The 26,328-nt window shown below is 45.5% G+C and overlaps 2 protein-coding genes across 2 annotated transcripts; both read right to left on the bottom strand.

The window, feature by feature from the left end:
• Nucleotides 1-10,296: 10,296 nt before the first annotated feature.
• LOC121568122 (olfactory receptor 52J3-like) lies at nucleotides 10,297-11,717 on the bottom strand. Its single transcript, XM_041878708.2, has 2 exons — nucleotides 11,629-11,717; nucleotides 10,297-11,329 (listed from the first exon to the last, which is right to left on the bottom strand). The coding sequence occupies exon 2, from the start codon at nucleotides 11,320-11,322 to the stop codon at nucleotides 10,369-10,371; it is 954 nt and encodes a 317-aa protein (XP_041734642.2). The 5' UTR covers nucleotides 11,323-11,329; nucleotides 11,629-11,717; the 3' UTR covers nucleotides 10,297-10,368.
• Nucleotides 11,718-21,081: 9,364 nt separating this feature from the next.
• LOC121568123 (olfactory receptor 7G2-like) lies at nucleotides 21,082-24,066 on the bottom strand. Its single transcript, XM_045212793.1, has 3 exons — nucleotides 24,060-24,066; nucleotides 22,927-23,107; nucleotides 21,082-21,529 (listed from the first exon to the last, which is right to left on the bottom strand). The coding sequence occupies exons 1-3, from the start codon at nucleotides 24,064-24,066 to the stop codon at nucleotides 21,082-21,084; spliced, it is 636 nt and encodes a 211-aa protein (XP_045068728.1).
• Nucleotides 24,067-26,328: the final 2,262 nt, after the last annotated feature.

The raw sequence follows: 26,328 nt of genomic DNA, 5'->3' as shown, positions 1-26,328 counted from the left end.
AAAAAGGAGAAATCAGCTCCATCCTTCATTGAATCAGATGGCTCATTCATCACAAAACCCACTTCAAGAGAGCGAGAGTTGCACCCCTCCTCAAAAAACCTACACTCGATCCCTCCGATGTCAACAACTAGAGACCAGTATCCCTTCTTTCTTTTCTCTCCAAAACTCTTGAGCATGCCATCTCTAGCCAACTCTCCTGCTATCTCTCTCAGAATGACCTTCTTGATCCAAACCAGTCAGGTTTCAAGACTGGTCATTCAACTGAGACTGCTCTTCTCTGTGTCACGGAGGCTCTCTGCACTGCTAAAGCTAACGCTCTCTCCTCTGCTCTTATCCTTCTAGACCTATCCGCTGCCTTTGATACTGTGAACCATCAGATCCTCCTCTCCACCCTCTCCGAGTTGGGCATCTCCGGCGCTACTCACTCTTGGATTGCGTCCTACCTGACAGGTCGCTCCTACCAGGTGGCGTGGCGAGAATCTGTCTCCGCACCACGTGCTCTCACCACTGGTGTCCCCCAGGGCTCAGTTCTTGGCCCTCTCCTATTCTCTCTATACACCAAGACACTTGGCTCTGTCATATCCTCACATGGTCTCTCCTATCATTGCTACGCAGACGACACACAATTCATTTTCTCCTTTTCCCCCTTCTGATAACCAGGTGGCGAATCGCATCTCTGCATGTCTGGCAGACATATCAGTGTGGATGTCGGATCACCACCTCAAGCTGAACCTTGGCAAGACGGAGCTGCTCTTCCTCCCGGGGAAGGACTGCCCACTCCATGATCTCGCCATCACGGTTGACAACTCCATTGTGTCCTCCTCCCAGAGTGCAAAGAACGTTGGCGTGACCCTGGACAACACCCTGTCGTTCTCCGCTAACATCAAAGCGGTGACCCGATCCTGCCGGTTCATGCTCTACAACATTCGCAGAGTACGACCCTACCTTACACAGAAAGCGGCACAGGTCCTAATCCAGGCACTTGTCATCTCCCGTCTGGATTACTGCAACTCGCTGTTGGCTGGGCTCCCTGCCTGTGCCATTAAACCCCTACAACTCATCCAGAACGCTGCAACCCGTCTGGTGTTCAACCTTCCCAAGTTCTCTCATGTCACCCCGCTCCTCCGCACACTCCACTGGCTTCCAGTTGAGGCTTGCATCTACTACAAGACCATGGTGCTTGCCTACGGAGCTGTGAGGGGAACGGCACCTCCTTACCTCCAGGCTCTGATCAGACCCTACACCCAAACGAGGGCACTACGTTCATCCACCTCTGGCCTGCTAGCTCCCCTACCTCTACGGAAGCACAGTTCCCGCTCAGCCCAGTCAAAGCTATTTACTACTCTGGCACCCCAATGGTGGGAACAAGCTCCCCCACGACAGCGGAGTCACTGACCACCTTCCGGAGACACTTGAAACCCTACCTCTTTAAGGAATACCTGGAATAGTATAAAGTAATCCTTCTACCCCCCCCCCCCCATAAAAAAAATACATTAAAAGAACATTTGGTTGTTCCACTGGCTATCATAAGTTGAATGCACCAATTTGTAAGTCGCCCTGGATAAGAGCGTCTGCTAAATGATGTAAATGTAAATATTGCCAACTACTGTAATGATTTTTTCATTGGCAAGATTAGCAAATTTAGGAATTACATGCCAACAACAAATTCTGAACCTACACATCCATGCATAACTGACCAAATTATGAAAGACAAGCATTGTAATTTAGAATTCCGTAAAGTCAGCGAATAGCAAAGCACACTTTACTTGCTCAAACAGTTGACCATTCAGCCTGTTACCAACCCTTAGTAAACCTTACAGTCGATGTCCACGCCCCCGAGGTAATCTAATTAGCATAAACAAATAATCCCAAGAAAAATCAGTCCGCTGTCGTACACGTCGATCCAGAGCGTCCCAAACATGCTCGATGGCTGACATGTCTGATGAGTATGCAGGCCATGTAAGAACTGGGACATTTTCAGCTTCCAGAAATGGTGTACAGATCCTTGGGACATGGGGCCATGCCAGGTTGTGCATTATCATGCTGAAACATGAGGGGATGGTGGTGGATGAATGGTACGACAATGGGCCTCAGGATCTCGTCACGGTATCTCTGTGCATTCAAATTGCCATTGATAAAATGCTAAATGTTAGTTGTCAGTGGCTTATGCCTGCCCGTACCATAATCCCACCGCCACCATGGGGCACTCTGTTCACAACGTTGACATCAGGAAACCATTTGCCCACACGATGCCATGCACACTGTCTGCCATCTGACCAGTACAAACCTGGATTCATCCGTGAAGAGCACACTTCTCCAGCGTGCAAGTCGCCATCGATGGTGAGGACGACGAGCACACAGACGAGCTTCCCTGAGATGGTTTCTGACAGTTTGTGCAGAAACTATTCGGTTATGCAAAACCACAGTTTCATCAGCTGTCCGGGTGGCTGGTCTCAGACGATCCCACAGGTGAAAAAGCCGAATGTGGAGGTCCTGGGCTGGCGTGGTTACACACGGTCTGCGGTTGTGAGGCCAGTTGGACGTACTGATAAATTCTCTAAAATGATGTTAGAGGCAGCTCATGGTAGAGAAATGAACATTCAATTCATTGTTAACAGCTCTGTTGGACAATCCTGCAGTCAGCAGGCCAGTTGCATGCTCCCCCAAGACTTGAGATATCTGTGGCATTGTGTTGTGTGACAAAACTGCAAATTTTAGAGTGGCATTTTATTGTCCCCACACAAGGTGCACCTGTGCAATGATCATGCTGTTTAATCAGCTGCTTGATATGCCACACCTGTCAGGTGGATGGATTATCTTGGCAAAGCAAAAAGACTCACAAACAGGGCTGTAATCAAATTTGTGCCCAGAATTTGAGAGCAATAAGCTTTTTGTGCATATGGAACATTTCTGGGATCTTTAAATTTCAGCTCATGAAACATGGAACTAAAACTTTACATGTTGCGTTTATGTTTTGTTCAGTATATGAAGCTGTTATTCAATGCATTTCTATGGGCTAATAGCAGCATGGCCAAATTCAATGTTTTATCAAATAACTTTGTTATAGTTTTTTGATACCTTAACTGGTCCTAAAATTATTAATCAAATAGCTAACAGACTTTCAGCACGCTAATAGGGAAGGGCATTCAACATGTACGGCACTTACACAAATTGGTGACTGGCTGAGAGAAAATGTGTCACGATTCTCTAAAGCGGAACCCAGAAGCAGACCAGGACAAGGTGAGTTGAATGAAGGTGAGTATTTATTTAAAGACTTAAATGTGGAAGCAGGAGAATCCAGGTGACGGAGCGGGCAGCGGAGGTGAGTTGGTGGGAGTGAATGGGCAGATCCAATGATGTTTCTGAAGCCACAGACGACCAGGCAGAGGTGGAGTGAATATTCCGGGAGAGTAACTGTAGACAGAGGAAACGAAGGTGAGTTCACAGCAAGCAAAAAGCAATCTGAGGCTGATACGCAGGCACAACATACTGTTCGTGGCTAACGATCCGGCAGGGAATGGATGTCAGGTCAGAGCTTATGAAGTGGAGAGGTGATGATCAGAGCCAGGTGTGCAGATAGCTGATGAGATGCAGGTGCGGGTAATAGAGAGATCTCCCGCCTTGCTTCGTCGCCCGGCAACCAGACAGGGTGCGTTAGGAAACTCAGGAAAAAGACTCCAGGACAGAAAACAGGCAGCTCAGGCAGAAACCGACTCAGGAAGCGGGATTCCTGACAAATTGATAATAAGAAGATTGTGGGAGCTGTTTTGTTACGACTTCAGTGCAGCTTTTGACATAGGTCATAATGCTGGAAAAATGAATGTGTTATGGCTTTACATTCCCTGCTATATTGCGGATCGAGAGTTACCTGTCTAACAGAACACAGAGGATGTTCTTTAATGGAAGCCTCTCTAACATAATCCATGTGATTTACAAAGGAGCATGTCTTTCTTTTATTTTGGAAGGCCTTAAAAACGGTCTAAAGCCCATGTATTATAACTGATACTACAAAGCCCTTCTCAGAGAAGGAGCTGATCGATGCTAAAATCGATGAGCTAAAGCAGTTGTTGAACTCTAAGAATAACAACACTACAAGATGTGTACCACATGTCTGAATGGCCTTGCTCCGGGTATCAGACGACTTATTCATAACACAGGTGAGCAGGATCTGGATATATGTAAATATAACCACTATCAACGTTACATCCTGAAAGATGGCTGTTATAAACAACCCATAGTAGTTGTTTATACGTGTGTCATCACAAATGAGCCTCACCAATGACGGATTAATCCAAACATATCCACTATTGTCGTTCTGCAGATGTTGAAGTGAGTGACCAGAGACAGCAGAACCACAGTCAGTGTAATGACCAAGAGCCACATGAAAATTATGATTTTCATCAAGTTATTGTGACTCAAAAAATATCTAATTGTATTTGTAACATGCGCTGAATACAACCTTACCGTGAAATGCTTACTTACAAGCCCTTAACCAACAATACAGTTAAAGAAATAGATTAAAGAAAATTTTTACTAAATAAATAAAAGTAAAAAATGTAATAAAAAGTAACACAACAATAACGAGGCTATGTACAGGGGGTACTGGTACCGAGTCAATGTGCGGGTGTACAGGTTAGTCGAGGTAATTTGTACATGTAGGTAGGGGTAAAGTGACTATGCATAGATAATAAACAGCGAGTAGCAGCAGTGTAAAATCAAAAGGTGGGGGGATGTCAAAGCAAATAGTCCGGGTGGACATTTGATTAATTATTCAGCAGTCTTATGGCTTGGGGGTAGAATCTGTTAAGGAGCCTTTTGGACCTAGACTTCACGCTCCGGTACCGCTTGCCGTGCGGTAGCAGAGAGAACAGTCTATGACTTGGGTGACTGGAGTCTTTGACAATTTTTTGGGCTTTCCTCTAACACCGTCTAATATATAGGTCCTGGATGGCAGGATGCTTGGCCCCAGTGATGTACTGGGCCGTACGCATTAACCTCTGTAGTGCCTTGCGGTCGGATGCCGAGGAATTGCCATACCAGGCAGTGATGCAACCAGTCAGGATGCTCTCGATGGTGCAGCTGTAGAACCTTTTGAGGATCTGAGGACCCATGCCAAATCTTTTCAGTTCTCCTGAGGGGGAAAGGTGTTGTCGTGCCCTCTTCACGACTGTCTTGGTGTGTTTGGACCATGATAGTTTGTTGGTGATGTGGACACCAAGGAACTTGAAACTCTCGACTCGCTCCACTACAACCTCGTCGATGTTAATTGGGGCCTGTTTGGCCCTCATTTTCCTGTAGTCCACGATCAGCTCCTTTGTCTTGCTCACATTGAGGGAGAGGTTGTTGTCCTGGCACCACACTGCCAGGTCTCTGACCTCCTCCCTATAGGTTGTGTCATCTTTGTCGGTGATCAGGCCTACCACTGTTGTGTCATCAGCAAACATAATAATGGTGTTGGAGTTGTGCTTGGCCACACAGTCGTGGGTGAACAGGGAGTACAGAAGGGGACTAAGCACGCACCCCTGAGGGGCCCCAGTGTTGAGGATCAGCGTGGCAGATGTGTTGTTGCTTACCCTCACCTCCTGGGGGTGGCCCGTCAGGAAGTCCAGGATCCAGTTGCAGAGGGAGGTTTTTAGTCCCAGGGTCCTTATCTTAGTGATGAGCATTGTGGGCACTATGGTGTTAAATGCTGAGCTGTAGTCAATGAACAGCATTCTCACACTGGTGTTGATGTCAGTCATGACCAGCCTTTCAAAGCACTTCATGGCTACCGACGTGAGTGCTACAGGGCGGTCGTCATTTAGGCAGGTTACCTTCGCTTTCTTGGACAGCAGATATACCTGTCATAAGCCATGGCAGTCAGGATAGTTAAGGAGCCAGCTCCGTACAGGTGGATGAGCAGAGCCTGGAGGTAGCATGTAGGGTAGGAGATATACCTGTTCTGAGCCAAGATGCTCACCACCAGCTCAGAGAAGAAGGCTGTAGCACCCAGGACTGAGTTTGGGAATCCCTGGTCTAGTTCATGGTAACATTTTAAAACAACTTCATTGCAATATTAACAGTTCCTTCAGAAAGTATTTACACCCCTTGACTTTTTCCAAATTTTGTTGTGTTACAAGGTGGGATTAAAATTGATTTAATTGTACATTTTTGTCAACAATCTACACAAAATACTCTGCAATGTCAAAGTGGAAGAAAAATTAGAACATTTGTAAATAATTAATGAAAAATAAAACACTAATATATCCTGATTACGTAAGTATTCAACCCTCTGAGTCAATACATGTTATAAACTGGGTGGTTCGAGCCCTGAATGCTGATTGGCTGACAGACGTGGTATATCAGACCATATACCACGGGTATGACAAAACATTTATTTTTACTGCTCTAATTACGTCGGCAATCAGTTTATAATAGCAAAAAAAGGCAGCTCATGGGTTTGTGACATATGGCCAATATACCACGGCAAAGGGCTGTGTCCAGGCACGTGCCTAAGAACAAGCCTTAGCTGTGGTATATTGGACATATACCACACCCCCTTGGGTCTTATTTCTTTGGCACCTTTCTGGGTAAGTCTATTAGAGCTTTGCACACCTGGATTGTACAATATTTGCCCATTATTATGTTTTAAATTCTTCAAGTTGGTTTTTGATCATTGCTAGACAGACATTTTCAAGTCTTGCCATAGATTTTCAAGACGATTTAAGTCAAAACTGTAACAAGGCCACTCACGAACGTTCAACGTCCTCTTGGTGAGCAACTCCCGTTTATATTTGGACTTTGTGTTTTAGGTTATTGTCCTGCTGAAAGTTGAATTTCCCAGTGTCTGTTGGAAAGCAGACGGAACCAGGTTTTCCTCTAGGATTTTGCCTGTGCTTAGCTTTGTTCCGTTTATTTTTATCCTAAAAAAACTCCCTAGTCCTTCCTGATGACAAGCATACCCGTAACATGATACAGCCACCACCATGCTTGAAAATATATAGAGTTTTCACCAAACATAACGCTTTGTATTCAGGACAAAAAGTTAATTTCTTTGTCACATATTTTGCAGTTTTAATTTAGTGCCTCACATGTTCTACTGTTTGAGCTCCTGTTCCTCTTATAGAATATTAGCTCAAAAGTATTGTGGAGCTCCTGCACCTAAATATAAACAGTACCGGCACCCAAAATGAGTACCGGCACCTATTTCAGTCAAGGTCAAGCACTGGTTCTACCCCTCCCATTGTTTTGCATTCAATGATGCTAATGATATGTTCTGAGTAGGTAAACTAAGCCCCGTTTTCGGTTGCTTACTATCATGATCCATATACTTGCCAGTTATCTGTACACTTGAAATGTGTGTGAACTATCCTTTAAAACAGCCCAATGTGTATGAAACCAGTATGCGTATCGGTAGACTAAGCTCAAACTGTCTAAGCTCAAAGTCCTGTGGGTAATTCAATACCAAAAGCATGTTGACAGATGGGTAGGCCACTGGCTCGCTTCACTGCACATCATGAGAAGTAGAGGAGAGCGGGCAGGTCATGATAGTCCCAGAGAGTCCAAACATAATTAGTGGTGATTATAGATGCAGCCCCGGACGACAGGTAAGCTGTGACAGAGAGACAAAAGGAAGGCCCCCAGGGTTTCCATGGTGTCCCGGTTGTGGAGTACAGCTGTAGTCACACCTGCCCCCTAAAAGTCACACCTCCTAACCTAACAGTACACAACCACAAGGCCTTCCAAAGGCCTTACTTAAAGGTCCAACGCAGCTGTTATTATCTCAATATCAAATCATTTTTGGGTAACAATTAAGTACCATATTGTGTTTGTTTTCAATTAAAATTGTTAAAAATAAGCAAAAATAGCTTCTTAGCAAAGAGCAATTTCTCAATCAAAGATTTTGCTAGAACTTTCTGGGAGGGGAAAATTGATTATTGGCAGAGAGGTTTGGAACTTTATTTCTTATTGGTCTATTAACTAATTTACTGCCTGGTGACCAAAACGCCGTCCCACCAAAACAGACAGAAATTTCTGGTGGTATTTTCAAACAGCTCTTACACTAAAAGGGCATTATCATAATTTTCAAATTTTCTCAGTATTATCCCAACCTGAAAGTGTGGAAATATATATAACACACAGGAAAATCAGGTTTTTGACTGCAATGGGCCTTCACGTCATTGGGACTGTGTAACCTAACAGTACACAACAACAAGGCCTTCTAAATGCCTTAGTTAAATCATTGGGACTGGGTAAGAGTACAAATTACACATACAGCTGTCTCATAGTCTGCTCAACCCCACAGAAAAAATAGGCTTTTATATTCAATTGAATAATAATTTGTAATCATACCTATTAACAATATGTTGTTGAACAGGATTTCTTGGCTGATTGAGCAGTATAATACCATGGCCCCAAGTGGTTCAGTCTGGGGAACTTGGGAAATTGCAGGACTACTTATTCACATGACAGAATTTTCCACGCTGAAGTCATCTTGCAATATACCAATCTATATGAAACAACTTTATATACAGTACCAGTCAAAAGTTTGGACACACCTACTCATTCAAAGGTTTTTATTTACTTTTACTATTTTCTACATTGTAGAATAATAGTGAAGACATCAAAACTATGAAATAACACATTTGGAATCATGTAGTAACCAAAAAAATGTTAAACAAATCAAAATATATTTTAGATTCTTCAAAGTAGCCACCCTTTGCCTTGATTACATCTTTACACACTCTTGGCATTCTCACAACCAGCTTCATGGGGTAATCACCTGGAATTATTTTTCCATCAGTCTTGAAGGAGTTCCCACATATGCTGAGCACTTGTTGGCTGCTTTTTCTTCACTCTGCCGTCCGACTCATCCCAAACCATCTCAATTGGGTTGAGGTCGGGGGATTGTGGAGGCCAGGTCATCTGATGCAGCACTCCATCACTCTCCTTCTTGGCCAAATAGCCCTTACACAGCCTGGAGGTGTGTTTTGGGTCATTGTCCTGTTGAAAAACAAATGATAGTCCCGGATGGCATATCGCTGCAGAATGCTGTGGTAGTCATGCTGGTTAAGTGTGCCTTGAATTCTAAATAAATCACTGACAATGTCACCAGAAAAGCACCCTCACACCATCACACCTCCTCCTCCATGCTTCACTGTGGGAACCACACATTCGGAGATCATCCATTCACCTACTCTGCGTCTCACAAAGACACGGCAGTTGGAACCAAAAATCTCACTTTTGGACTCATCAGACCAAAGGACAGATTTCCACCGGTCTAATGTCCATTTCTCGTGTTTCTTGGCCCAAGCAAGTCTCTTCTTCTTATTGGTGTCCTTTAGTAGTGGTTTCTTTGCAGCAATTAGTCCATGAAGGCCTGATTCACGTAATCTCCTCTGAACAGTTGATGTTGAGATCTGTCTGTTACTTGAACTCTGTGAAGCATTTATTTGGGCTGCAATTTCTGAGGCTGGTAACTCTAATGAACTTATTCTCTGCAGCAGAGGTAACTCTGGGTTTTCCTTTCCTGTGCCGGTCCTCATGAGAGCCAGTATCACCATAGCGCTTGTTCAAAGTTCTTGAATTTTTCCGGATTGACTCACCTTCATGTCTTAAAGTAATGATGGACTGTTGTTTCTCTTTGCATATTTGAGCTGTTCTTGCCATAATATAGAGTTGGTATTTTACCAAATAGGGGCTATCTTCTGTGTACACCCCCTACCTTGTCACAACACAACTGATTGGCTCAAACGCATTAAGAAGGAAAGAAATTCCAGAAATTAATTTTTAACAAGGCACACCTGTTAATTGAAATGGATTCCAGGTGACTACCTCATGAAACTGGTTGATAGAATGCCAAGAGTGTGCAAAGCTGTCATCAAGGCAAAGGGTGGCTACTTTGAAGAATCTCAAATATAACATATATTTAGATTTGTTTAACATTTTTTCTGGTTGCTACATGATTCCGTATGTGTTATTTCATAGTTCTGATGTCTTCACTTTTATTCTACAATGTAGAAAATAGTAAAAAATAAAGAAAAACACTGGAATGAGTAGGTGTGTCCAAACTTTTGACTGGTACTGTATATTAAAACTATGACAAAAAATGAAAGAGCATAACAATCCTTTAAAGAGGCAAATGCCTAACCTATCCATTTGATTTAATAATAATATTAAACAAGTCAAGTAAGAAAGGTATTAAACATTTGTTAGGTATGTTACGATGACTGTTTATTGATATCCCTAGATCACAAAGCAGAGTAAGTTGATGTTGCCACAAAACTGATTCATTTTTCTATTTCCCCCAATGATTAGTGGAGCTAGAGATATACACATGAGCCCCAAGACACACAGGAAACCAGTGTGGAGCTGACATTCATTAAATGTTCACGTGAATGCTATTTTTTTTTTCCTCACCACCATGAAAAATGCTGTTCTGATGTCCCTTGTTTTCATCCCATATATAATTGGATTAATAATTGGCAGGAGAAGGTAGATCATCATACCACACAGTTTCTGTGCATTAGGAGGTATGTTCTGAAAGCGATATGACAGTATTACAAAGGTGGTAGTAAATTCAAAAAGGAAAAATGTTACTAGCTGAGCGACACAGGTGTTTACAGCCTTGCTCTTGGTGTCAGATTGTCGATTAATTATGCATATTACAAGAATGTTAATATAGGAAAAAAGCTGAATACCCACACTGATAATCTGCATAACCGCTGTCATAGCCAAACCATAAATGTTGTTAACTGTGAGATCTTCTCCACATGAGAGGCGAAGTAGAGAGGGGTTGTCACAGTAGATATTTAGTATGTAAGCCTTGCACCTCTTAACTCTGGACTGAAGAGCAAACAGGGTCAGGATCATGGCCAGGTCAAGGCCCCAAGCAGCTGATATAATGACACATAGTGTAAAAGGTGTCATGATCGAGGGGTATTGCAGTGGTTTGCAAATGGCAAAATATCTATCAATTGACATCGCTGCAAGTACAAAAAGCACACCACCTCCGTACATGTGACAAAGAAAGGCTTGAAAAACACATGTGGGGTAGTACACAGAGTGAGTCTGTGTCACGATGTCTGCCAACACCCTCGGTAGCATAGCGCTGATTCCTATCAGGTCATTCAGGGGGAGACTGAAGAGGATGTAAAACATGGGCTTGTGGAGAGTCTTCTGTGTGATGATCAACAGCATGATGGTGAGGTTACAGAAGACAGAGAACAGATAGAGCAGGAGACCCATGGTGAACACAGGGTAGTTCACTGGGGTAGGGATGTCAAAACTGGCAATCTGCAGGTTGTAACTGAATGTCTGATTAAGAGTCTGGCCCGCCATCATCAAATACCTGTAAAGGAAGAAAAGCAAATCTTATGTACATATTTCAAAGTGCTATTAAACTACTTGGTATGCAAATCTGACTCAATACTAGCAAAAACGTATCTAAAGCCAGTCAGCTCCAGTCTAGCTTACTGTAGGGTTCTTATTAACATATTAACTGAATTATCAGATTGGTTGTATTCAGTCAATGTATATTGTAGTTTATAATTGTAAACATATATTGTCTTTAACTTAACATGTACTCTGCATTAAAGCAATGTGTATGTAAGTATACGGCACGTTATTCAGATGAGTGGTATAGCTTACCTGAGGGTTTACCTGTCTGTTACGTTCTGTCAAACAATACCCTGCTATTATGTTTTCAATCTTTCTAAACTAGTTTGGAGAGAGCTGTGGCACTAGCAGAAATAAAGCCCCAACTCCTTGTGCAGTAGAGTTTTATTTAAAGGAGACAGATTCATGTGACAGTAATCCCAGAGAACCACTCACACATTCTGACGTAACTCAAGACTAAGTGATTGGTTGTTGGGATGATTGCATGATGATGTATTAATTACTGTATCTAAATACATAATGATGTTATATTGTGGTAAATTACGGTGTATGTACGTCGTTGGCTATGTGATCTACGAAGACATTCTGTACATGCAAGACAGCACTCACGTATATTTTAAACGTTAACAGAAATAAACATTTCACTTTCTTTCTGACGCCAGTAATGACCTATGAAAAGGCTTTATTGTAAAATCACAACATCAGCACATATTAATTACAACGCTTTCAAAATTGCCCAAAATTACAAAAGGCTCTATTCAATAAGTACCACGGAAGTTCAGCTTTACTGTGTGATTGAAATGTAAAGGTAATGGTTCTGCTTTAGCGGAGACAGCATTCAGCGTAAACGCTGCCTGCATATTACTTTTACAGAATCTTTAACGCTTCAGCTTTACAGATTGAATAGAGGCCAAAGTAGAAAAGAAATTGTACATTTAGAAAACAGTAAAACATCCAATCAAAATGTTATAGGAAAAAATACCAGCAAAATTACCATTCCATTCACTCCTTTCCAGCCATTATTATGAGCCGTCCTCCTCCCAGCAGCGTCCACTGATCAACGACATTGTAGTTACTCCACAATACTAACCTAATTGACAGAGTGAAAAGGAAGCCTGTACAGAAAAAAAATATTCCAATACATGCATCCTGATTGCAACAACGCACTAAAGTAATACTGAAAATCGATAACTTGCTACTAACAAATAACATTCATATGCTAACTATCTCTGAAACTCACTTGGATAATACTTTTGATGATACAGTGCTAGCAATACATGGTTATAACATCTATAGAAAAGACAGAAATGCTAACAGAAATGGTGTTGTGGTTTATATTCAGAGTCATATTTCTGTAAAGCTTAGTGGATCTCATATCAAATGTTGTTGAAGTAATACGGCTACAGCTTCATCTGCCTCACCTAAACCCATTCTTGTGGGAAGTTGCTATAGACCATCAAGTGCTAACAGTCATATCTGGATAATATGTGTGAAATGCGTCATAATGTATGTAATATCAACAGAAAGGTATATTTTCTAGGTGACATAAATATTGACTGGCTTTCAGTCCACTCAAGAAACATTTTCAAACGGTAAGCAGTGCCTGCAACCTGGTTCAGGTTATCAGTCAACCTACCAGGTGTGATGTCACGAGAGGCTGTGTCCTGGAGGGACGTTACATCCCCCTGAGGTGGCTGCAAACCCAGACAGCTATGGCTCCATCTGCTGGTATGGTCGGGAACTCCAACCCTCTATGGCCAATCTTCCCACGCAGCTGAAACAAATGAGGAGCTGATGAGCTGAAGGTTTGGGAAGGGAAGAGACACAGTCTCCAACCTGGGCTCTCTGGAGGACAAGAGTGCTGCACGTCCACTTCCATGAGGAATATAAGGATTTGGAGATACTTACCTTTGGGAAATACTCACCTTTGGATATATGCACCGGTGGAAATACGTGAGAGACATTTGGAAGGACTTTTTTGCTGGGTTGGCCACTAGCTGCAACGTGGACTACAGTAAGGCTGGGGAAAAGTTATCTGAGCGAGTGAGAATTATGATTTTGGATGTGGAAGAGACATCCCTGAACTGTTAACCCTTAAAGAGCCACAAGAGAACAGAATTTTGTTATATTTTCGTTAATTTCCCAAGACCTATAATAAAATCCTTGTTTTGTTTGAACCTTGTCTCCTTGCACTACTTGAGCAACCCCGCTGAAAGCTGTGTAGCCTCTCGTGACGTGACAGATGGTGGAGAATACAGGCACGCTCAAGCGTTAATAGTGCATGTCAGAGGAGGATACCGAAGGTTTGATCACCCAGTTTTCCAAGTTGGCCGTAGGCTCCCCGCCGACTGAAATGGAGGACATATTGAAAGCCCTTGTTGCTGGCCAGCAAGCCCAGATGCAAGCAAACGTGGCTCTCTTGGAGGAGCAAAAGAAAGCCAACCTTCTGAAAGCAGAGGAATTGCAGTTGCAGAGACAGAGGGTTGTCCAAAATACCCGCCCAATAAAGGCAAGTGACTTTATATCTAAGATGGGAGCTACCGATGACATTGAGGCATACCTGCATGCATTTGAGGCCACGGCCACTAGGGAAGCCTGGCCCAAGCAACAGTGGGTTGGTCTGTTAGCCCCCCTTTCTAACCGGGGAATCGCTGAATGCTGTCCGGGACCTGGGCCCTGACCAGGTTACTGACTATGATGCCCTGAAGTCTGAGATCCTCAGCAGATATGGACTCACAAAGTTTGGTATGGCCCAGCGCTTTCACAGTTGGACCTTCCAACCAGACCAACCTCCTCGGGCGCAGATGCATGAACTTGTCCGAATCGCAAGGAAATGGCTGGATCCGCAGAGGAATACAGCAGCGGCGGTGGTGGAGGCCGTTGTGGTGGATCGTTACCTACGCGCCCTGCCTTATGAGGCAAAACGGTTCATCAGTCAACAGGCCTTGACCACGGCTGATCTGACCGTGGAAGCTGTGGAAAAGTACCAGGCCACAGCGGAGATGCTGAATGCTTCCCGAAAAGACCCCAGGAGTGCGGCCCCACCACAAATGGGAAGAACCCGTCCAAAGGACCCCAAGGTCTCGAACCCAGCCACGTCAGGACTTATCCCGGCTCCAGGGGGAGCCAGAAACCAGGCGGGTCCAAGAAGAGTACACCAGGAGGGGGAAACTCGACAGTGTTACCGGTGTGGGGAGATGGGACATATCTCCTGGCAGTGTGGGAAACCAGCCGAGGAACCTATGCCCACTGCGGAGTCCTCCAGCTCAGCACCCACACACCGTTTTGCCTCGCTCTTGGGAGTCGTAGATGGCGGCCCAGATCGACCCCCCACCTGCCCGGTAACTGTGAATCACCATGATGTGGAGGCCTTACTGGATTCTGGTAGCCGGGCCACCCTGGTGCGTAAGGATTTGGTGGGCCCAACGTGTCTGACCCCGGGGAAAGTCCTCCCAGTTTCCCTGTGTCCATGGGGACACCAGAGAATACCCCATTACTGAACTTACAATGACCAGCACACGGGGAACCATACACACGGCGGCGGGGGTGGTTGATTCCCTCCCCGTCCCTGTCCTAATTGGACGAGACTGCCCAGCCTTTTACCCACTCTGGAGAGAGTCTCAGGAGAGGATAACCCGAGTACCTCGGAAACGGAGAGGCAAGACTCATCCTGGGAAGGCTCGGTGCAATCCTCCGAATTACTCACTCCCGCCCGGGCTCTGATAGGGATGGCAGGTGCCCAGACCGACACAGAGACGGAGCTACAGAATCTGGACAAAGAACTGTCTGGTCTGAAGGGGACCGCTGAGAGGTATCGTTTGTTAAAGCAACAGTTAGACATGAAGACAGAAGAGTTAGATATCCTCCAGGCTAAACTCCAACAGAGCTCCTTCCCTAAGCAACAGGAGGAGCTGGAGATGCTGCGCAGGACCATCGAGGAGTGTGAGGAGACCCTGCGCAGTAGTAAGGAGGTCCAGAAGAAGGCAGAGGAGAAGTACAAGGTGTTGGAGAACAAGATGAAGAATGCGGAGGCAGAGAGAGAGAAGGAACTGAAAGCTGCTCAACAGAAGCTAAACTCTGCTAAAACCAAGGCTGATGCGTTCAGTAAGAAACTCAAGGAGAGACCCCAGAGACCGGCACTGTACAACACAGCACCAACTCACCGGATGGAGTGGAAACAGCCGAGGGCTGGCAAGCACCACGGCAATGCGGACGCCCTCTCCCGGCGTGATGCCTTCTTCGCTGCCTTTACCCGACGAGGACGTCGGTCCCGAGGAAGGGGGATGTGTGATGTCACGAGAGGCTGTGTCCTGGAGGGACGTTACATCCCCCTGAGGTGGCTGCAAACCCAGACAGCTATGGCTCCATCTGCTGGTATGGTCGGGAACTCCAACCCTCTATGGCCAATCTTCCCACGCAGCTGAAACAAATGAGGAGCTGATGAGCTGAAGGTTTGGGAAGGGAAGAGACACAGTCTCCAACCTGGGCTCTCTGGAGGACAAGAGTGCTGCACGTCCACTTCCATGAGGAATATAAGGATTTGGAGATACTTACCTTTGGGAAATACTCACCTTTGGATATATGCACCGGTGGAAATACGTGAGAGACATTTGGAAGGACTTTTTGCTGGGTTGGCCACCTAGCTGCAACGTGGACTACAGTAAGGCTGGGGAAAAGTTATCTGAGCGAGTGAGAATTATGATTTTGGATGTGGAAGAGACATCCCTGAACTGTTAACCCTTAAAGAGCCACAAGAGAACAGAATTTTGTTATATTTTCGTTAATTTCCCAAGACCTATAATAAAATCCTTGTTTTGTTTGAACCTTGTCTCCTTGCACTACTTGAGCAACCCCGCTGAAAGCTGTGTAGCCTCTCGTGACGTCACACAGGGTATTTACAAACAGAAGAGGAATGAAATCATGCACATGTATTCATCACATCCTTCACTAATTCTGCTCTAAAGCAGTATCCACATCCATCGGATGTAGTGATCATAATATAACTAGCCATATCTAGGAAAACCACATTTCCAAAGGCTGGGCCTAATATAGTGTATAAGAGGTCATACACAATATGTTGTAGTGGTTCCTATGTTGAAGATATAAAGAATATTAGCTGGTCTGTGGTGTGTAATGAGGAGCAACCAGATGCTGCACTTGACACATTTATGAAATTGCTTATTCCAGTTACTAATAAGCATGCAATCATTAAGAACATGACTGTGAAAACTGTTCAATCCCTGTGGATGATACAGATGAGAGGGATGAGGCAAAAGGAATGGCAAATAAGTCTGGCTGCACAGCCGATTGGCAAACATACTGTTAACTGAGAAATCGGGATTATACTGAACAAAAAGAAGAAGAAACTATACTATGAAACAAAGATATATGATATGAAGGATAATAATAAAAAGCTTTGGAGCACCTTAAATTAAATGTTGGTCAAAAAGGAGAAATCAGCTCCATCCTTCATTGAATCAGATGGCTCCTTCATCACAAAACCCACTTCAAGAGAGCGAGAGTTGCACCCCTCCTCAAAAAACCTACACTCGATCCCTCCGATGTCAACAACTAGAGACCAGTATCCCTTCTTTCTTTTCTCTCCAAAACTCTTGAGCATGCCATCTCTAGCCAACTCTCCTGCTATCTCTCTCAGAATTACCTTCTTGATCCAAACCAGTCAGGTTTCAAGACTGGTCATTCAACTGAGACTGCTCTTCTCTGTGTCACGGAGGCTCTCTGCACTGCTAAAGCTAACGCTCTCTCCTCTGCTCTTATCCTTCTAGACCTATCCGCTGCCTTTGATACTGTGAACCATCAGATCCTCCTCTCCACCCTCTCCGAGTTGGGCATCTCCGGCGCTGCTCACTCTTGGATTGCGTCCTACCTGACAGGTCGCTCCTACCAGGTGGCGTGGCGAGAATCTGTCTCCGCACCATGTGCTCTCACCACTAGTGTCCCCCAGGGCTCAGTTCTAGGCCCTCTCCTATTCTCTCTATACACCAAGACACTTGGCTCTGTCATATCCTCACATGGTCTCTCCTATCATTGCTACGCAGACGACACACAATTCATTTTCTCCTTTTCCCCCTTCTGATAACCAGGTGGCGAATCGCATCTCTGCATGTCTAGCAGACATATCAGTGTGGATGTCGGATCACCACCTCAAGCTGAACCTCGGCAAGACGGAGCTGCTCTTCCTCCCGGGGAAGGACTGCCCACTCCATGATCTCGCCATCACGGTTGACAACTCCATTGTGTCCTCCTCCCAGAGTGCAAAGAACGTTGGCGTGACCCTGGACAACACCCTGTCGTTCTCTGCTAACATCAAAGCGGTGACACGATCCTGCAGGTTCATGCTCTACAACATTCGCAGAGTACGACCCTACCTTACACAGAAAGCGGCACAGGTCCTAATCCAGGCACTTGTCATCTCCCGTCTGGATTACTGCAACTCGCTGTTGGCTGGGCTCCCTGCCTGTGCCATTAAACCCCTACAACTCATCCAGAACGCTGCAACCCGTCTGGTGTTCAACCTTCCCAAGTTCTCTCATGTCATCCCGCTCCTCCGCACACTCCACTGGCTTCCAGTTGAGGCTCGCATCTACTACAAGACCATGGTGCTTGCCTACGGAGCTGTGAGGGGAACGGCACCTCCTTACCTTCAGGCTCTGATCAGACCCTACACCCAAATGAGGGCACTACGTTCATCCACATCTGGCCTGCTAGCTCCCCTACCTCTACGGAAGCACAGTTCCCGCTCAGCCCAGTCAAAGCTATTTACTGCTCTGGCACCCCAATGGTGGGAACAAGCTCCCCCACGACGCCAGGACAGCGGAGTCACTGACCACCTTCCGGAGACACTCTTTAAGGAATACCTGGAATAGTATAAAGTAATCCTTCTAAATTTGGTTGTTCCACTGGCTATCATAAGTTGAATGCACCAATTTGTAAGTCGCCCTGGATAAGAGCGTCTGCTAAATGATGTAAATGTAAATATTGCCAACTACTTTAATGATTTTTTCATTGGCAAGATTAGCAAATTTAGGAATTACATGCCAACAACAAATTCTGAACCTACACATCCATGCATAACTGACCAAATGATGAAAGACAAGCATTGTAATTTAGAATTCCGTAAAGTCAGCGAATAGCAAAGCACACTTTACTGGCTCAAACAGTTGACCATTCAGCCTGTTACCAACCCTGAGTAAACCTTACAGTCGATGTCCACGCCCCCGAGGTAATCTAATTAGCATAAACAAATAATCCCAAGAAAAATCAGTCCGCTGTTGTACACGTCGATCCAGAGCGTCCCAAACATGCTCGATGGCTGACATGTCTGATGAGTATGCAGGCCATGTAAGAACTGGGACATTTTCAGCTTCCAGAAATGGTGTACAGATCCTTGGGACATGGGGCCATGCCAGGTTGTGCATTATCATGCTGAAACATGAGGGGATGGTGGTGGATGAATGGTACGACAATGGGCCTCAGGATCTCGTCACGGTATCTCTGTGCATTCAAATTGCCATTGATAAAATGCTAAATGTTAGTTGTCAGTAGCTTATGCCTGCCCGTACCATAACCCCACCGCCACCATGGGGCACTCTGTTCACAACGTTGACATCAGGAAACCATTTGCCCACACGATGCCATGCACACTGTCTGCCATCTGACCAGTACAGTACAAACCTGGATTCATCCGTGAAGAGCACACTTCTCCAGCGTGCAAGTGGCCATCGATGGTGAGGACGACGAGCACACAGACAAGCTTCCCTGAGATGGTTTCTGACAGTTTGTGCAGAAACTATTCGGTTATGCAAAACCACAGTTTCATCAGCTGTCCGGGTGGCTGGTCTCAGACGATCCCACAGGTGAAGAAGCCGGATGTGGAGGTCCTGGGCTGGCGTGGTTACACACGGTCTGCGGTTGTGAGGCCGGTTGGACGTACTGATAAATTCTCTAAAATGATGTTAGAGGCAGCTCATGGTAGAGAAATGAACATTCAATTCATTGTTAACAGCTCTGTTGGACAATCCTGCAGTCAGCAGGCCAGTTGCATGCTCCCCCAAGACTTGAGATATCTGTGGCATTGTGTTGTGTGACAAAACTGCACATTTTAGAGTGGCATTTTATTGTCCCCACACAAGGTGCACCTTTGCAATGATCATGCTGTTTAATCAGCTGCTTGATATTCCACACCTGTCAGGTGGATGGATTATCTTGGCAACGCAAAAAGACTCACAAACAGGGCTGTAATCAAATTTGTGCCCAGAATTTGAGAGCAATAAGCTTTTTGTGCATATGGAACATTTCTGGGATCTTTAAATTTCAGCTCATGAAACATGGAACTAAAACTTTACATGTTGCGTTTATGTTTTCTTCAGTATATGAAGCTGTTATTCAATGCATTTCTATGGGCTAATAGCAGCATGGCCAAATTCAATGTTTTATCAAATAACTTTGTTATAGATTTTTGATACCTTAACTGGTCCTAAAATTATTAATCAAATAGCTAACAACAGACTTTCAGCACGCAAATAGGGAAGGGCATTCAACATGTACGGCACTTACACAAATTGGTGACTGTCTGAGTGTCCCGATCGTCTAATGAGGGAGACCAAGGCGCAGCGTTGCGGGTGAACATATTTATATTTATTGTCTAGATCACACGATCAAAACAAAGAACGAAACGTGAAGTCCTTCGATACACAACCAAAAGGAACAAGAAACCACAAAACACAAAGTGCAAGACAAACAGTTAAATATGGCTCCCAATCAGAGACACCCAGCTGACACTCGTTGCCTCTGATTGGGAGTCACTCAGACCAACATAGAAAATTAAACATAGACTTACACACCCTGGCTCAACATAACATAGTCCCCAGAGCCAGGGCGTGACACTGAGAGAAAATGTGTCACGATTCTCTAAAGCGGAACACAGAAGCAGACCAGGACAAGGTGAGTTGAATGAAGGTGAGTATTTATTTAAAGACTTAAATGTGGAAGCAGGAGAATCCAGGTGACGGAGCGGGCAGCGGAGGTGAGTTGGTGAGAGTGAATGGGCAGATCCAATGATGTTTCTGAAGCCACAGACGACCAGGCAGAGGTGGAGTGAATATTCCGGGAGAGTAACTGTAGACAGAGGAAACGAAGGTGAGTTCACAGCAAGCAAAAAGCAATCTGAGGCTGATACGCAGGCACAACATACTGTTCGTGGCTAACGATCCGGCAGGGAATGGATGTCAGGTCAGAGCTTATGAAGTGGAGAGGTGATGATCAGAGCCAGGTGTGCAGATAGCTGATGAGATGCAGGTGCGGGTAATAGAGAGATCTCCCGCCTTGCTTCGTCGCCCGGCAACCAGACAGGGTGCGTTAGGAAACTCAGGAAAAAAGACTCCAGGACAGAAAACAGGCAGCTCAGGCAGAAACCGACTCAGGAAGCGGGATTCCTGACAAATTGATAATAAGAAGATTGTGGGAGCTGTTTTGTTACGACTTCAGTGCAGCTTTTGACATAGGTCATAATGCTGGAAAAATGAATGTGTTATGGCTTTACATCCCCTGCTATATTGCGGATCGAGAGTTACCTGTCTAACAGAACACAGAGGATGTTCTTTAATGGAAGCCTCTCTAACATAATCCATGTGATTTACAAAGGAGCATGTCTTTCTTTTTATTTTGGAAGGCCTTAAAAACGGTCTAAAGCCCATGTATTATAACTGATACTACAAAGCCCTTCTCAGAGAAGGAGCTGATCGATGCTAAAATCGATGAGCTAAAGCAGTTGTTGAACTCTAAGAATAACAACACTACAAGATGTGTACCACATGTCTGAATGGCCTTGCTCCGGGCATCAGACGACTTATTCATAACATAGGTGAGCAGGATCTGGATATATGTAAATATAACCACTATCAACGTTACATCCTGAAAGATGGCTGTTATAAACAACCCATAGTAGTTGTTTATACGTGTGTCATCACAAATGAGCCTCACCAATGACGGATTGTTACAAAACATATCCACTATTGTCGTTCTGCAGATTTTGAAGTGAGTGACTAGAGCCAGCAGAACCACAGTCAGTGTAATGACCAAGAGCCACATGAAAATTATGATTTTCATCAAGTTATTGTGACTCAAAAAATATCTAATTGTATTTGTAACATGCGCTGAATACAACAGGTGTAGACCTTACTGTGAAATGCTTACTTACAAGCCCTTAACCAACAATACAGTTAAAGAAATAGATTAAAGAAAATATTTACTAAATAAATAAAAGTAAAAAATGTAATAAAAAGTAACACAACAATAACGAGGCTATGTACAGGGGGTACCGGTACCGAGTCAATGTGCGGGTGTACAGGTTAGTCGAGGTAATTTGTACATGTAGGTAGGGGTAAAGTGACTATGCATAGATAATAAACAGCGAGTAGCAGCAGTGTAAAATCAAAAGGTGGGGGGATGTCAATGCAAATAGTCCGGGTGGACATTTGATTAATTATTCAGCAGTCTTATGGCTTGGGGGTAGAATCTGTTAAGGAGCCTTTTGGACCTAGACTTCACGCTCCGGTACCGCTTGCCGTGCGGTAGCAGAGAGAACAGTCTATGACTTGGGTGACTGGAGTCTTTGACAATTTTTTGGGCTTTCCTCTGACACCGTCTAATATATAGGTCCTGGATGGCAGGATGCTTGGCCCCAGTGATGTACTGGGCCGTACGCACTACCCTCTGTAGCGCCTTACTGTCGGATGCCAAGCAGTTGCCGTACCAGGCGGTGATGCAACCGGTCAGGATGCTCTTGATGGTGCAGCTGTAGAACTTTTTGAGGATCTGGGGACCCATGCCAAATCTTTTCAGTCTCCTGAGGGTGAAAAGGTGTTGTCGTGCCCTCTTCACGACTGTCTTGGTGTGTTTGGACCATGATAGTTTGTTGGTGATGTGGACACCAAGGAACTTGAAACTCTCGACCCGCTCCACTACAGCCTCGTCGATGTTAATTGGGGCCTGTTTGGCCCTCATTTTCCTGTAGTCCACGATCAGCTCCTTTGTCTTGCTCACATTGAGGGAGAGGTTGTTGTCCTGGCACCACACTGCCAGGTCTCTGACCTCCTCCCTATAGGTTGTCTCATCTTTGTCGGTGATCAGGCCTACCACTGTTGTGTCATCAGCAAACATAATAATGGTGTTGGAGTTGTGCTTGGCCACACAGTCGTGGGTGAACAGGGAGTACAGAAGGGGACTAAGCACGCACCCCTGAGGGGCCCCAGTGTTGAGGATCAGCGTGGCAGATGTGTTGTTGCTTACCCTTACCTCCTGGGGGTGGCCCGTCAGGAAGTCCAGGATCCAGTTGCAGAGGGAGGTTTTTAGTCCCAGGGTCCTTATCTTAGTGATGAGCATTGTGGGCACCATGGTGTTAAATGCTGAGCTGTAGTCAATGAACAGCATTCTCACACTGGTGTTGATGTCAGTCATGACCAGCCTTTCAAAGCACTTCATGGCTACCGACGTGAGTGCTACAGGGCGGTCGTCATTTAGGCAGGTTACCTTCGCTTTCTTGGACAGCAGATATACCTGTCATAAGCCATGGCAGTCAGGATAGTTAAGGAGCCAGCTCCGTACAGGTGGATGAGCAGAGCCTGGAGGTAGCATGTAGGGTAGGAGATAGACCTGTTCTGAGCCAGGATGCTCACCACCAGCTCAGAGAAGAAGGCTGTAGCACCCAGAACTGAGTTTGGGAATCCCTAGTCTGGTTCATGATAACATTTTAAAACAACTACATTGCAATATTAACAGTTCCTTCAGAAAGTATTTACACCCCTTGACTTTTTCCACATTTTGTTGTGTTACAAGGTGGGATTAAAATTGATTTAATTGTACATTTTTGTCAACAATCTACACAAAATACTCTGCAATGTCAAAGTGGAAGAAAAATGAGAACATTTGAAAATAATTAATGAAAAATAAAACACTAATATATCATGATTACGTAAGTATTCAACCCCCTGAGTCAATACATGTTATAAACTGGGTGGTTCGAGCCCTGAATGCTGACAAAACATTAATTTTTACTGCTCTAATTACGTCGGTAATCAGTTTATAATAGCAAAAAAGGCAGCTCAGGGGTTTGTGACATATGGCCAATATACCACGGCTAAGGGCTGTGTCCAGGCACGTGCCTAAGAACAAGCCTTAGCTGTGGTATATTGGACATATACCACACCCCCTTGGGTCTTATTTCTTTGGCACCTTTCTGGGTAAGTCTATTAGAGCTTTGCACACCTGGATTGTACAATATTTGCCCATTATTATGTTTTAAATTCTTCAAGTTGGTTGTTGATCATTGCTAGACAGACATTTTCAAGTCTTGCCATAGATTTTCAAGACGATTTAAGTCAAAACTGTAACAAGGCCACTCACGAACGTTCAACGTCCTCTTGGTGAGCAACTCCCGTTTATATTTGGACTTTGTGTTTTAGGTTATTGTCCTGCTGAAAGTTGAATTTCCCAGTGTCTGTTGGAAAGCAGACGGAACCAGGTTTTCCTCTAGGATTTTGCCTGTGCTTAGCTTTGTTCAGTTTATTTTTATCCTAAAAAAACTCCCTAGTCCTTCCTGATGACAAGCATACCAGTAACATGATACAGCCACCACCATGCTTGAAAATATATAGAGTTTTCACCAAACATAACGCTTTGTATTCAGGACAAAAAGTTAATTTCTTGGTCACATATTTTGCAGTTTTAATTTAGTGCCTCACATGTTCTACTGTTTGAGCTCCTGTTCCTCTTATAGACTGTCACGGTTTCGGCCGAGGCTGCTCCTTCTCCTTGTTTGGGCAGGCTTCGGCGGTCGTCGTCTCCGGAGTACTAGCTGCCACCGTTCTATGTTTCGATGTTTGATTGGTTTTGTCTGTTTTGTTACACCTGTTCCTTGTTAGTGTTAATTATGCGTCCTATAAGTTCTCTTGAGTTTTGTCATGTGTTGTGTGTAATTGTTCATTGTCACTGTGGGATGCTAGTTCGTTTTTTTCTCTCTGTTCGGTGTAGTAGAGAGCTCCGCACTTTTGTGCCTTTGTATGTACTTTACCGGTGTGGGTAAAGTTTGCTTACCTGCCAGGTTGTATGTAGCCGTGTTTGGCTTGTTCTTTTTGTCTTCACTAAAGACGTCAGTATGAAGCCTCTGTGTGTCCTGCGCTTGATTCCACACCACTTCTACACTCAACTGTGACAGAATTACACACCACTACTATGGAATCAGCAGGAGCAGCCGCATCTACCGAGATTATTGAGGAGCGCCTTCGTGGACAGGAGGACAGGTTCAACCAGATCGGGCACGCTCTGGATAGGGTGATGAACACCCTCCATCGATGGGAGGCCAGCGGGGTACCCACGCCCCCACCTACCACACCATCACCATCGGTCAGTCCACCTGTCCAACTTCCGGAACCCAGTGGGATTCGGCTCTCACTCCCGAGGGCGTACGACGGCACCGCGGCCGGGTGTCAGGGTTTCCTGTTGCAAATCGAACTCTACCTCATCACCGTAGACCCGGTGCCCTCGGGACACGAGAGCGTTTCCGCCCTCATCTCCTGTCTCACCGGCAAGGTGTTGGAGTGGGCCAACGCCGAATGGAGGAGGATAGACGCCGCAACGATCACCTATGTGGAGTTCTCCCGCCGCTTCCGGGCAGTGTTCGACCATCCACCTGAGGGGAAGGCGGTGGGGGAGCGTCTATTCTACCTCCGGCAGGGGATGAGGAGCGCTCAAGAGTTTGCACTGGAGTTCCGGACTCTAGCGGCAGATGCAGGGTGGAATGAGTGGGCCCTCATAGATCACTTCCGCTGCAGCCTCAGGGAGGACGTCCGTAAAGAGTTGGTGTGCAGGGACACTACTCTTTCGTTTGACCAATTGGTTGACATGGCCATTCGGCTAGACACCCTGCTCGCCACCCGCGGACGTCCTGGGTGGGGGTCGCCCATTCCACCCTCCAGCACCTCCGAGCCGAGTCCTATGGAGCTCGGGGGTGCTGGTGCTAGAGAACGGAGGAGAAGGAGCCCGAGGGGGGCCGTCCCCTGCACCAACTGTGGCCGTGGAGGGCACACCGCGGCTAGGTGCTGGGGAGGGTCTCCTGGAGGACGAGACAGCAGGCCACACATTGGGGAGTCCTCCCAGGTGAGTAGGCGCCCCACTTACCCAGAGCTTTCTGTCGTGCACATAACCATACCTGTTTGTTTTCCACAGGTTGCACCTTGTTCCCAGCATAAGGCGCTAGTAGATTCAGGCGCAGCTGGGAATTTTGTAGATCGTAAATTTTGTATAGAGTTAGGGATCCCTCTCCTTCCGGTTAATAATCCCTTCCCTGTACATGCCCTAGATAGCCGTCCGTTAGGATCCGGGTTGATCAGGGAGGTCACAGTGCCACTTAGGATGGAGACGCAGGGGGGTCATGAGGAGACGATTCAGCTATACCTGATTGACTCTCCTGTGTATCCGGTGGTGCTGGGGCTTCCCTGGTTGATTACTCACGATCCTACCATTTCGTGGCGAGAGAAGGCTCTTAAGGGGTGGTCTGCCCAGTGTGTGGGGCTATGTCTGGGTGTTTCCGTAGGGGCGACCTCAGTGGAGAGTCCAAACCAAATGCCCGCAATGCATGTTCCCCCCGAGAATGAGGATTTAGCACTCGTGTTTAGCAAGGCGAGGGCGGCGCGATTGCCACCTCTTAGACAGGGGGTTTGTGCGATAGACCTCCAGGCAGGAGCTGCGCTCCCACGGAGCCATGTGTATCCTTTTTCACAAGAGGAGAAGAGGGCAATGGAGACATACATTGCCGAATCTCTGAGACAGGCATACATACGGCCCTCCACTTCCCCTGCGTCCTCGAGCTTCTTTTTTGTGAAGAAAAAAGAAGGAGGTTTGCGCACGTGTATCGATTACCGCGGTCTCAATCAG

The sequence above is a fragment of the Coregonus clupeaformis genome, unplaced genomic scaffold (genome assembly GCF_020615455.1).
Source record: "Coregonus clupeaformis isolate EN_2021a unplaced genomic scaffold, ASM2061545v1 scaf0052, whole genome shotgun sequence".
Taxonomy (NCBI): domain Eukaryota; kingdom Metazoa; phylum Chordata; class Actinopteri; order Salmoniformes; family Salmonidae; genus Coregonus; species Coregonus clupeaformis.
Note: the sequence above shows the minus strand (reverse complement) of the source record. Positions and strands in the feature narration are given on the sequence as shown.

Bases quoted from the DNA above. Each gene is read 5' to 3' on its own strand.
- LOC121568122 (XM_041878708.2), bottom strand. From the start codon at position 11,322: ATGATGGCGGGCCAGACTCTTAATCAGACATTCAGTTACAACCTGCAG.
- LOC121568123 (XM_045212793.1), bottom strand. The intron at 21,530-22,926 runs GTAACCTGCCTA...AAATACAATTAG, and splicing joins TGCTGTCCAAGAAAGCGAAG to ATATTTTTTGAGTCACAATA.